The sequence below is a fragment of the Bombus impatiens genome, unplaced genomic scaffold (assembly GCF_000188095.3).
Source record: "Bombus impatiens unplaced genomic scaffold, BIMP_2.2 scf_0423, whole genome shotgun sequence".
NCBI lineage: Eukaryota > Metazoa > Arthropoda > Insecta > Hymenoptera > Apidae > Bombus > Bombus impatiens.
Window position 1 is genome coordinate 30159 of NT_176842.1, and position 9793 is coordinate 39951.

Here is a 9793-nt window from a genome sequence, read left to right on the forward strand (position 1 = left end):
TGGAGATATCTCTCTCTAAGGACTTGATCATTGTTTGGATGTCGATAACATCATCAACAAATATTGGTGGGGGAGGAGGGATTCTCTGCGTGTTGGTTTGGCGGCGGGTCTGCGATTTCCATGGCGTCGTTAGTGGATTGCAATACGGCGAACCTGTTGTGGGTGTTTATTTGTATCGTTGATTGTTCGTTCCGGGTGTCGATCGTGTTTGATTTTCGTGTTTCTATCTTTCGCTTTTTTGAATTTTTGGCGTTATTTGTTTGGTGGCGGAGTTTGCTCCGGAGAGCCTGGTCGCGATTGCTGGGCCATCATCGAGCTAGTCAATTCAAAATGAATAACTAGTCGTGAGGCTATGAGGCTAGTATTCGGGAGGCTAGTAGGCGCGTGGGATTTTCTTCTCCCTAAGTGGTAGGAAACACTTGGCTGTGTTCACTTTCGACGGTTGGGCGACACGTGTTGTTTTCGAACTACACTGGGCACTAGAGACACGTCTGCACGCTTCGGCACTCCACAGCAAACCGATAATATAAAAACAAAATATATTGCAAAGAAAAGAGTCTGTAATTAATTAATGCACTTGATTGCTATTAAAGCAATAATTAACAAATGTATTCTGGACGAATGGAATCTTATTCTCAACTCCAACTCATTATTCCATTCATTGCTTCTGTACTGGAAATGGGTATATCTTATTGCCAGTTATAGTTGTGGAATATTCTACTTGCAGAAAAGCGCAGATGTCTATAGCACGTGTATTCAAGAATTTTTGCATTCGTCCTGTAGCATCCCGTGTCCGGCATGGACAATTGGAAGAATTACTTATAAGAAACGTCATTTGCAATTGCCATTTCGATTCATGGCCTAAACACTGTCACCACTCCCTAAACACTGTCATTTTTATCGTCACGGGTAATATTTCGCAATAATAGTAGAAATATTATTGAACGCTCAGAATATTTCTATTTTCAATTATCATGGATGTATTACTTCGCATTGAAAATTAATGAAGCATATCACTGTCCATTATACAAATAATACGGAATATATGATGTTACATCTTGTACCACAATACTAAATCTGCGAAAAAATGTAGAATAATTATTTCAATGTTTTATTTTCGTGGCTCGACATCAGACATCGAGAGTACTTAAGTGATTATGTATGTTATGTTAATGACGAAAACAGGTATAAATAATCGTTCATCATGACGGAACTTGAAATGTTTCATCGACTTATCTTATACTTGATTGGTAAGGGCATGAGATATACTGACAGACATTGCCTCAATCCAGCTTCACTTTCGATAACGACTTTACAATTGTGTTCAATTTCTCTCAAATATATTACACGCAAGACAATCTTCATAGCGATCATTGCATCTCATCGTGAAAACCGGCTACACCAAAATCAAGATTCCAAAATGATACATGTGCGCAGCATCCAGCGCGGCCTTTTGTGCAGTTTAACAAGTACATTTATCTCAGATCGTGAGAAACTTTGAGGGGGAAAAAAGGATACCACCTTGAATCCATTTAGTATTGTTATAAAGTTATAGCCGAGTAGAAAGTACGAGTTTTCGCGAATATCTCATCATTTCGTTAGTTGGTCGAACAAGATGACCGGCGATGGTTAAGTCTCGTTTGTATCTTTTGTTACAATTATGCGTGCTGACGGCGTCTCAAAAGATGATTTTAGATTCACCAATAAATTTGTACTATTATTGGCAAGTTCGTAACTGGCTTTCACAAAGTATCGGTACGTGTTTACTTAATGTGATTATTTTGTATAGTGACCATTTCCTATGATATATGAAAGGGAACGATATGTAATTCTCAACTAATGTGTTTTTAAAACGGCGCAAAAGAGAAAATGCGGTATTTTAGAAGAAGTGTACACAATTCTTGTTATACAGATATACAATGTGCAGAAAGTTTATATCCTGTTTAGGGCCAAGTTGCATCACAGAAGATGATCGATGTTACTGGATGTTACCAGAAATTTCTTAGCGTGAGAAAATTAAATGTTTCAATATTGTTTAAGGATGCAATGGTAAAAGTGTAAATTACTCATTTGTTAATTATTATCGATTATATGTTAATTATTATCGATTTGATCATCATATGTAATAAATTTATATTTAATGCTTTACAATATTTCATACTTTACACACCATACTCTAGAATACTATAGATTTATTCAATATTCATTTCCATTTATTTGGCACTTGTCAGACTATTACATTTATGGTAATATCTTATCCATCGCTGTTTTAATCTTGGAATTAATATTATTCTTTTTTCAATATCTAAGAGGAAAGATGGATATTAATTCAGATACTGAAAATCACGTTATATTTATCATATAATATGGATATTAAATAAAAGAAATTTTTCAAAAAAAATGATATCCAAAGTTTCAAAGTCATTGATTCCAAATGAAGCGATGTACTTTTATCACTATTGTAAAAAAAGTCATGTGTAATATGTTTCCTTTTGGGTGACTCTTTTAAAAAGTAATTTGTATGGAAATAATCCATGAACCGATTAAGTTTGTTCGCGACATAACTCAGTTTATAAGAAACTGAATTTACAGATATAGTTTCCTAGTTTCTAAACGAAATTATATTAGCAGTGAAATAAGAGTTCTCGTGATTTTTGCATTATTGAAAATAGATTTGATTCTATGTTTGCGTAAGCGAAATCACAAAATGAACTTCAGCCAGATCGGAATAACTGAATCGTATGAACTAATGAAACATATTTTCTAGGAGCAAATAATCACGACGGGGGATCAGTCTCACAATCAGCGCGAAATAAAAGTAAACTTCAAATACAGGTTCCATCAGACGTTCCATTTCCTTGCAACGTTAGAGGTAGTTAAAATTTTATTTATTACTATTGACAAATTTTTATCCATTATTATGAAAAAACGAAATCATCCTTAGATATTACTTTTTCGTATTTACTTTTCTAAAATCATTGCTTAATTTAAATTACAGTTAGACGTATTTTGCCTTGACAATTTAAATTAATTAAACGCACAGAAATTTTAATATACTTTTAAGTTTATTTCTAATCTCTTTATGCTATTGCCATTTTTCGTGATTCATATTTATTTAATCGATACAACAATTAGTCAAACATGGCACGTCTTTTTATATCCAATTAATATTTTATCGCCATATTTTTAAGTTGTCATTACGTTTAAATAAATAGACTCATTATCGTAGCTTGGTACAATTGTTAGGATCTGTTGCTATCGCTCGATATAATTCCAGGAACTGAATATCCTAAATTTTTATAACAACCCTTTTAGGTGGCAGATCTCCCAATGTTCCCGAATCGGTTCATCGTTTGAGACCAAGTGACATAGATGTTATTGCCGCGATGGGCGATTCTTTGACAGCCGATGCTGGAATTTTTGCAACTAATTTATTGGAGGTGCTCGTCAAAAATAGAGGCGCGTCAGCGAGCATTGGTGGTGAAGGAACTTGGCGAACATACTTGACGCTTCTCCATATTTTTAAAGTACGTTACCCAAATTCTTTACTCAAAAACTGATTACGTATATAAATTATATAATCATTAATACATTTATTACTTTGTATGATTTATTAGTCATAAAAGAGAATAACGCTTTCATAGTCGACTCTTTTTATAATTAGAAATTTAACCCCAAATTATTGGGTTATGCACTTGGAGATTCTCTGACTACTCAATCGGCTTCGCAGTTAAACGTCGCTGACGACGTTATGAATGACTGGGAATGCTTGAGAGATATTCAATGTGATTTTCAGTTATTTATTTGTCTTCCGTTTTCTATTCTTTCATCGTTGCTTGTTTGTTTTGTTCCTCCTCATTACTATCACGATAAAATAAAAAATTAGTCACGAAGTTATTATTCAGCGAAGTAAAAATTGTTCAGTTTTGCAGAAAAATAAATTTCCTCGAGAGTTAGCCATATTATTAATAATACATATTATTAATAATACATATTATTAATAATTACAAATAATACAAACCATACCATTCCTTTTCGTATTGTAGAAAATAATATCGCAAATGAAAAAGTTCCTACAACTGTTCTAATAGTATTTCCAAATACAACTATCTGTAAAATAGTTTATAAAATACAAATTTATGTTTCCAATTATTATTATTACTTCTACTAATATTATTATTTATTATCACGTAAAGAGGCGAACAAAAGTTAAAAGAAAATTCGAATTTCTCTAATTAAATTACTGTTCTACGATGGATTAGGCTACTTTACTTTAAAACATCATCATTACTTTTTCAGTTTTGGTTGAATGTATTAGGAAAAATTGTTACTAATCCTTTATAAAAGCACGAAGTAAAACAGCCCAAATATCAGTAGTTGTTCTTCTGCAAATTCTAGTTCATTTAGTTTATTGCCTACTTTATTACTTATTTCGAATAAAATTTCTAAAATTTTTTTTCTATGACTATTCTTCAGTTTTCTACGTCGTGTACTTAATAGAAAATAATAGACTATCTAGAATTATAATAGAAAATTCGAATACTCCACTAATTTTTTATGTTCACATCCCTATTTGCTGAGCTTCATCTGCTCTAGGGGTATATAATACAATTTTATTCCTATAAATGTATTAGAAACAAGCAATTCTAGAGATCCACAAAGCAAACAAGACTTGTTGTGAAATACTAGGAAGGAATTCGAACGATACGTCCATCGAATTATTGTAATACAAACGAAGTCTTGTATTCAACGTTCGAAAGCCATACTCCAAGGTTTTCGTTAATCATTTCTCGTAAATTAACCAATATACATCCTTCACCCTATAATCTGACCTTACCAATTAACACGAGGTGACACGATATACATACAGATATATGTAGTGTGTATTAATAGGTATAAGATATTTTTTAAGATGATTCGCAGTCCTATCTTTTTCTCATGTGAAGTTTCGAAACTTGTTGAGCCATTTTCTGCTTACTCGTTACTTATCGTGAGTATTCTCCTAAATAAATCGGACACATAGTATTTTACAAGCTTTCTAGAAAAAGGTAGGAAAGGTAGGATGGAAAGAAGATTATTTAAAAACTAGTTAATAATAATTACTTGTACTAATGAATAGTAAATACTTTAACTAAGGTTTTTTAGCCCTACTAAAAGACGCTATAAAAAATCTTGCGATTTCCTTATAAATTCTACTTATTAGAAATCTAAAGATTTTTCTATAAGTCCTGTTTGTGCAAAAATTTAAAGACAACAAATATGCGTGCTCGTTTGTAATAGAATAAACGTTTGTATTGCGTAAGTATAGATTTGTTCCATGCTCCACCGCCAGAACCGGCAAAAATTCCCTTTCTTTTTTTGTTTTGAACTTGCATGTGATTATGAAAATGCAATCAGTATTTTTGCTGGTCTATATAACCATTTGTGGTAATTGCACTATCGATATTTTGTATTTCTGTATTTACGTGATTTTCATTTTCTTCTTTCTTCGTTTCTTCATTTTACTGATAATAACTGTTTTAAATGTCTGATATGAGATGCCGGTCTTTTTGGTTCAAGGCGCGTAATTACTAATTAGTAAGTCGGTAATTATCAAATTTACAATTAACTTATCTATCTTTTATTTTCTCCTATCATTTTCCAAGTAAGATATGTAGCCATTATTTCTGTTAATTCTATAACTATCTTGAGTTGTGCACTTTTAAATGTTTCATCATATTTGTCATACATTTGTTGGATTTTATTGTTTTCGCGCAAATATTACACTCCACATCTCCATCCTCAATAACTGTGTAATAATTTCACACATATCCATGAATCGCGGCTCACAAATTCACGAATGCCACGATCGTGATCCTTTCAGCTATCTGATGTCTTTATAATAAATAAATTCAGAGAGCGTAATTGCGGTTTTTTTCAGTGTAGGAATATTGTTCGTAGTGCGAAACCCAAGTATTTGTGGAGACACTCCTTATTCTACCGTCAAATGACCGACACATCCAAACCAGCTAGCTAAACTAAAAAGAAAGGAAACTAAAAAGAGAACACCACACTGATTTCACTAAAAAAATAAAATAGGCAAACTCGAAGATGGTATCCCGCTGGGGGAAGCCCTCCACATGTTATTTAGCAATTAAGCTAGAAAAATTCACCGAATGTCCAGCTGGATATATTGTAAAGTACAAATTAAATAATAATAAAAAAAAAAAAACAACGATCATCCCGTACACAGATATGCTAAATGTCGCCACCTAAAACAGAACACAAAGGAAGCTCCTAGTGAGATCTCGCATCCGCATCTCGCACGTTTGCTGATCGGGTTTACTGACCAACTGAGTGTTTGGGGTTACACATATTAAGATATGTATAATTTTGTGTGCTAGACTAGATTGGCCGCGTAGTAGTGACACACATATGTGAATATGAGTGTGTGGAAGTATGCGTGTGTGCGGCGTTTTGAAAAACAGATGAATGTAACTGTTCCGTTGGCAATGTGGTATGGAAGATGGTGAGACAAAGAAAGTGCTGAGACGCATACAAATGTATACCCACGAAGATCCTGGAAAACATTTATTAAATAAATCTGAAACTATTTTAATATGAATTCTAAGTGTAACCTTAGTGTTCTTTTACTTTTATTTCGGTAATTAAGATCCAGAATTCTCAACAACACAACAGCTGTAATATCTCGTTTCTCTTATCACCAAGATCGGCGAGATCGTTACTCGAACGACACGTGACCACAGAGATTATTGGGATGCAATGAGGCTATCCCCTATGAACCTAACCCCAATCCCATGAAAATGTCTTATCGAAATGGTGTAACTACCACTGCTTTCATCCTCCATTTTCACCGTAGAGAAATCATCGACAGTGCCCTTTCAGTGTGAAACAGTTTAAGTTCTCCTCTAGCCTTTACTAAATCAATATTTGTGTCTATCCCAATTAGGAATGTGGCACTTATACCAAATATCTTAGAGAGATGTTACATCCTTCCATTACCATATCGTGTAACGAAAATCGCTAATTTTGGCAGTGAAACATTTCACATAATCTGCTACCGTGTAACAAAAATTATATTATGAAAAACTACAAACTTTTAGTTACTATGATAATGCAATTGATTACGAAGTATAATTACGAAGGCAAAATGTGATATACTTATACTGAAAAACTGGAAAATCTTGAAAACGAATTTTACCTCTATCTCAGCACGGTGCGAAATTTCGCCCCACAATCGGCCTATTTCTATAATTTCACGTTTATGCGATATTATTTCCCTAACAAATTTCAAGTACCGTTTGATATCCATTCTAAGATGCATATAAAGAATATGCCATTTTGCTTCATCTTTATAGGTAGCAAGAGATAGACGAAGAAGTTGCTGATTATCCAGAATTTCATAGAAATTACTTCACTGTAGAAATTTTACTGATTCTGAAAGATGCAAAAGTACCGCTTGCCGAGGATGGATTCGCCGATCTCTCATATCTTACTGCTGATTGCTTTCATTCGAATCAAAAACTACATGCACTATGTGAATATAACAGATGAAACTATACAATTATTTAATGAGTGTTACGTTGATAATCAGAAATGTTTTGTGTTTCCCAAGATGCGAGTAACCTGTGGAATAATTTGTTGGAACCAGTTGGTAACAAGAGTAGCACTTACACTACGCTATTTAAAAAATGTCTGTGTCCTACTTCGGAAAAACCGTTCTTGATGACGTATAAAAATTCACAGAATAACGAAAATTAGGGTGGTTAGAGAAATTAAAAACAGTTTCTGTAGATGTATTTTCGTCTTGCCATTCAATTAAAACAACAAGCAATTTGTGTGCATCAAAACGGCATATTTATGAATAATGAATTAAAAGAAACTTGTTTCTACATTTCTTCCTTCTTGTACATAACTGCTTACAGTTATTTTTTCTGTATGACATACTTTTACAGTCGCAGGAACATTCTGAGGTTTTTGATTCCTTTTGATCCATCCAGACTATTTACTCCAATTTTAAATAGTATCAAATGAACGAACATATAATTTTTAAATAGATTTTCTAAAAGAAACGTAACAAGCTGTAGTACCAGATTTAATGTCGCTTTATTTCACTAGATTAATCTACATACAGTCATGTCCTAGATACAGTAATGTAAATCTCGTGTTCGAGACTCGAGTGGCATAAATTTTCATTTTCTTCGTTAATTTTTTATGTGGTTCCAGTCCTGCGCCTATGGGTCTCTTGGAAACACATCACCCAATTTCTGAAACGCTCATGTAACCACATTTATAAAAACGCATTTTCCGGTGACCAATCTTCTTGCCGCCCTTAGAACAAAGAGTAAATTCGCCAAGATCATACCTTTTATTCAGAACGCGCTATGCGTCGCACTGCAACGACTTTTTAGTTTAATTTTTAAAAAAGTTAGAATCCTTTCAATCGTCTTCGTCGTAAATGTTGAGTAAATATTAGGTTGGTATGATTACTAGTTCCTACACGCTAAGTTGGTATGACTTTTAGCGACGCTCCTTCGTCTTTGGCGTCGGCCAGTTGTTAATTATCTGAATGTATCCGGTGTGTTCATATGTACATGGTGGTGAAATACAGAACGTAAAAGCTGAATCTGTGTGAATCAATAGATATCAAACTCCAAAACCTATTTAATAACAGTAAAAATCGTCCACGTAAAGTCCGGTCGTCCAGCACCGTTAATTTTAGTTGTGCAATAAATGTTAAATAGAAGTTCGCCTTTTTCTCTTTTTAATTCATTGGAGATTTCTCCACGACACTATCCTACCCGACTTTGCTCTCGGCACTGAGTGGTTCCGGCAGTTTGCATATCTGAATCAGCTGTCACTGCCTGGCGGATACATCTCAAAATCTTGAAGACCAGTTTACGTCATATGTATCAGTACCAATTAAGTAATATAATGTGTTTTTTCTTTTTTGCTGTAAAATAGGCATTAGTTTGAAAGCATTTATCCGGAACTATTCCGATGTAACCCTTTTTGCATAATATAATATCATCAGTTAGAAACTTTGCAACTTGGAGAGTACAAATTACCAAAAGTAATAATTTGTAATTATTAAAAAATTAGCAAATTTGACAGCGAAATAATCGAAATTTTACGAGAGTTTTATAAAAGTTAAAAAAGTTACAAGCTAACTGATTTAATGAAAAATTACAGAACCCTAAACGAAAAGTGTAACGAAAATGAAGAATAGTGTCAATTAATCAACATTGTTAGATTATCGTGCAAGGCGGTCCAATTTATTGTGAAATATGTCATGGCTTCGTTGATCTGATGACGATGATGGGATATCAATGACGGATTTCACCGCTGCAGAGATGTGCTAAATCGTGGTAGAAGCACATGCCGCTACTTCTTCCTCCAATCTGGAAGATTTTCTTATCCATTTTATTCACTATTTTATTATTCCAACTATTTATTTCAGCGACATGACATTCCGACATATGTTCTGACAACTAAACTTATTGTAACTAAATTTTAAAAAAAGCAAATGTCATGGTCGCTATTCAAAAACGACAAAAATTATAGTCAGCGAATGTTCTACAATAAGAGCCAATATTGGATCCATAATCATATTTAATATGTACTGTGGTATTTCAGTCATTATCATATCGTTGTGTTCTTGTATTAAAACTCTGTATCAATAAAAGCCATAATGAAAATTGATAATGCGCTGACCAATGAAACATTTTCCCCGTCCTTGCCGGACGTTCAAATTCAACATAAAATCTAACTTTTTTTTTTTTTTTTTTTTTAT

At 33.4% G+C, this 9793-nt stretch overlaps 1 protein-coding gene across 1 annotated transcript; it reads left to right on the plus strand.

The window, feature by feature from the left end:
- Positions 1–1625: 1625 nt before the first annotated feature.
- LOC100744692 (phospholipase B1, membrane-associated-like) lies at positions 1626–9011 on the plus strand. Its single transcript, XM_033321350.1, is given in 8 exon segments — positions 1626–1755; positions 2768–2872; positions 3316–3527; positions 3665–3785; positions 7161–7352; positions 7355–7537; positions 7616–7790; positions 8957–9011. Coding segments are annotated over 7 exon segments (1089 nt in total). The 3' UTR covers positions 7762–7790; positions 8957–9011.
- The last annotated feature ends 782 nt before the right edge of the window (positions 9012–9793 follow it).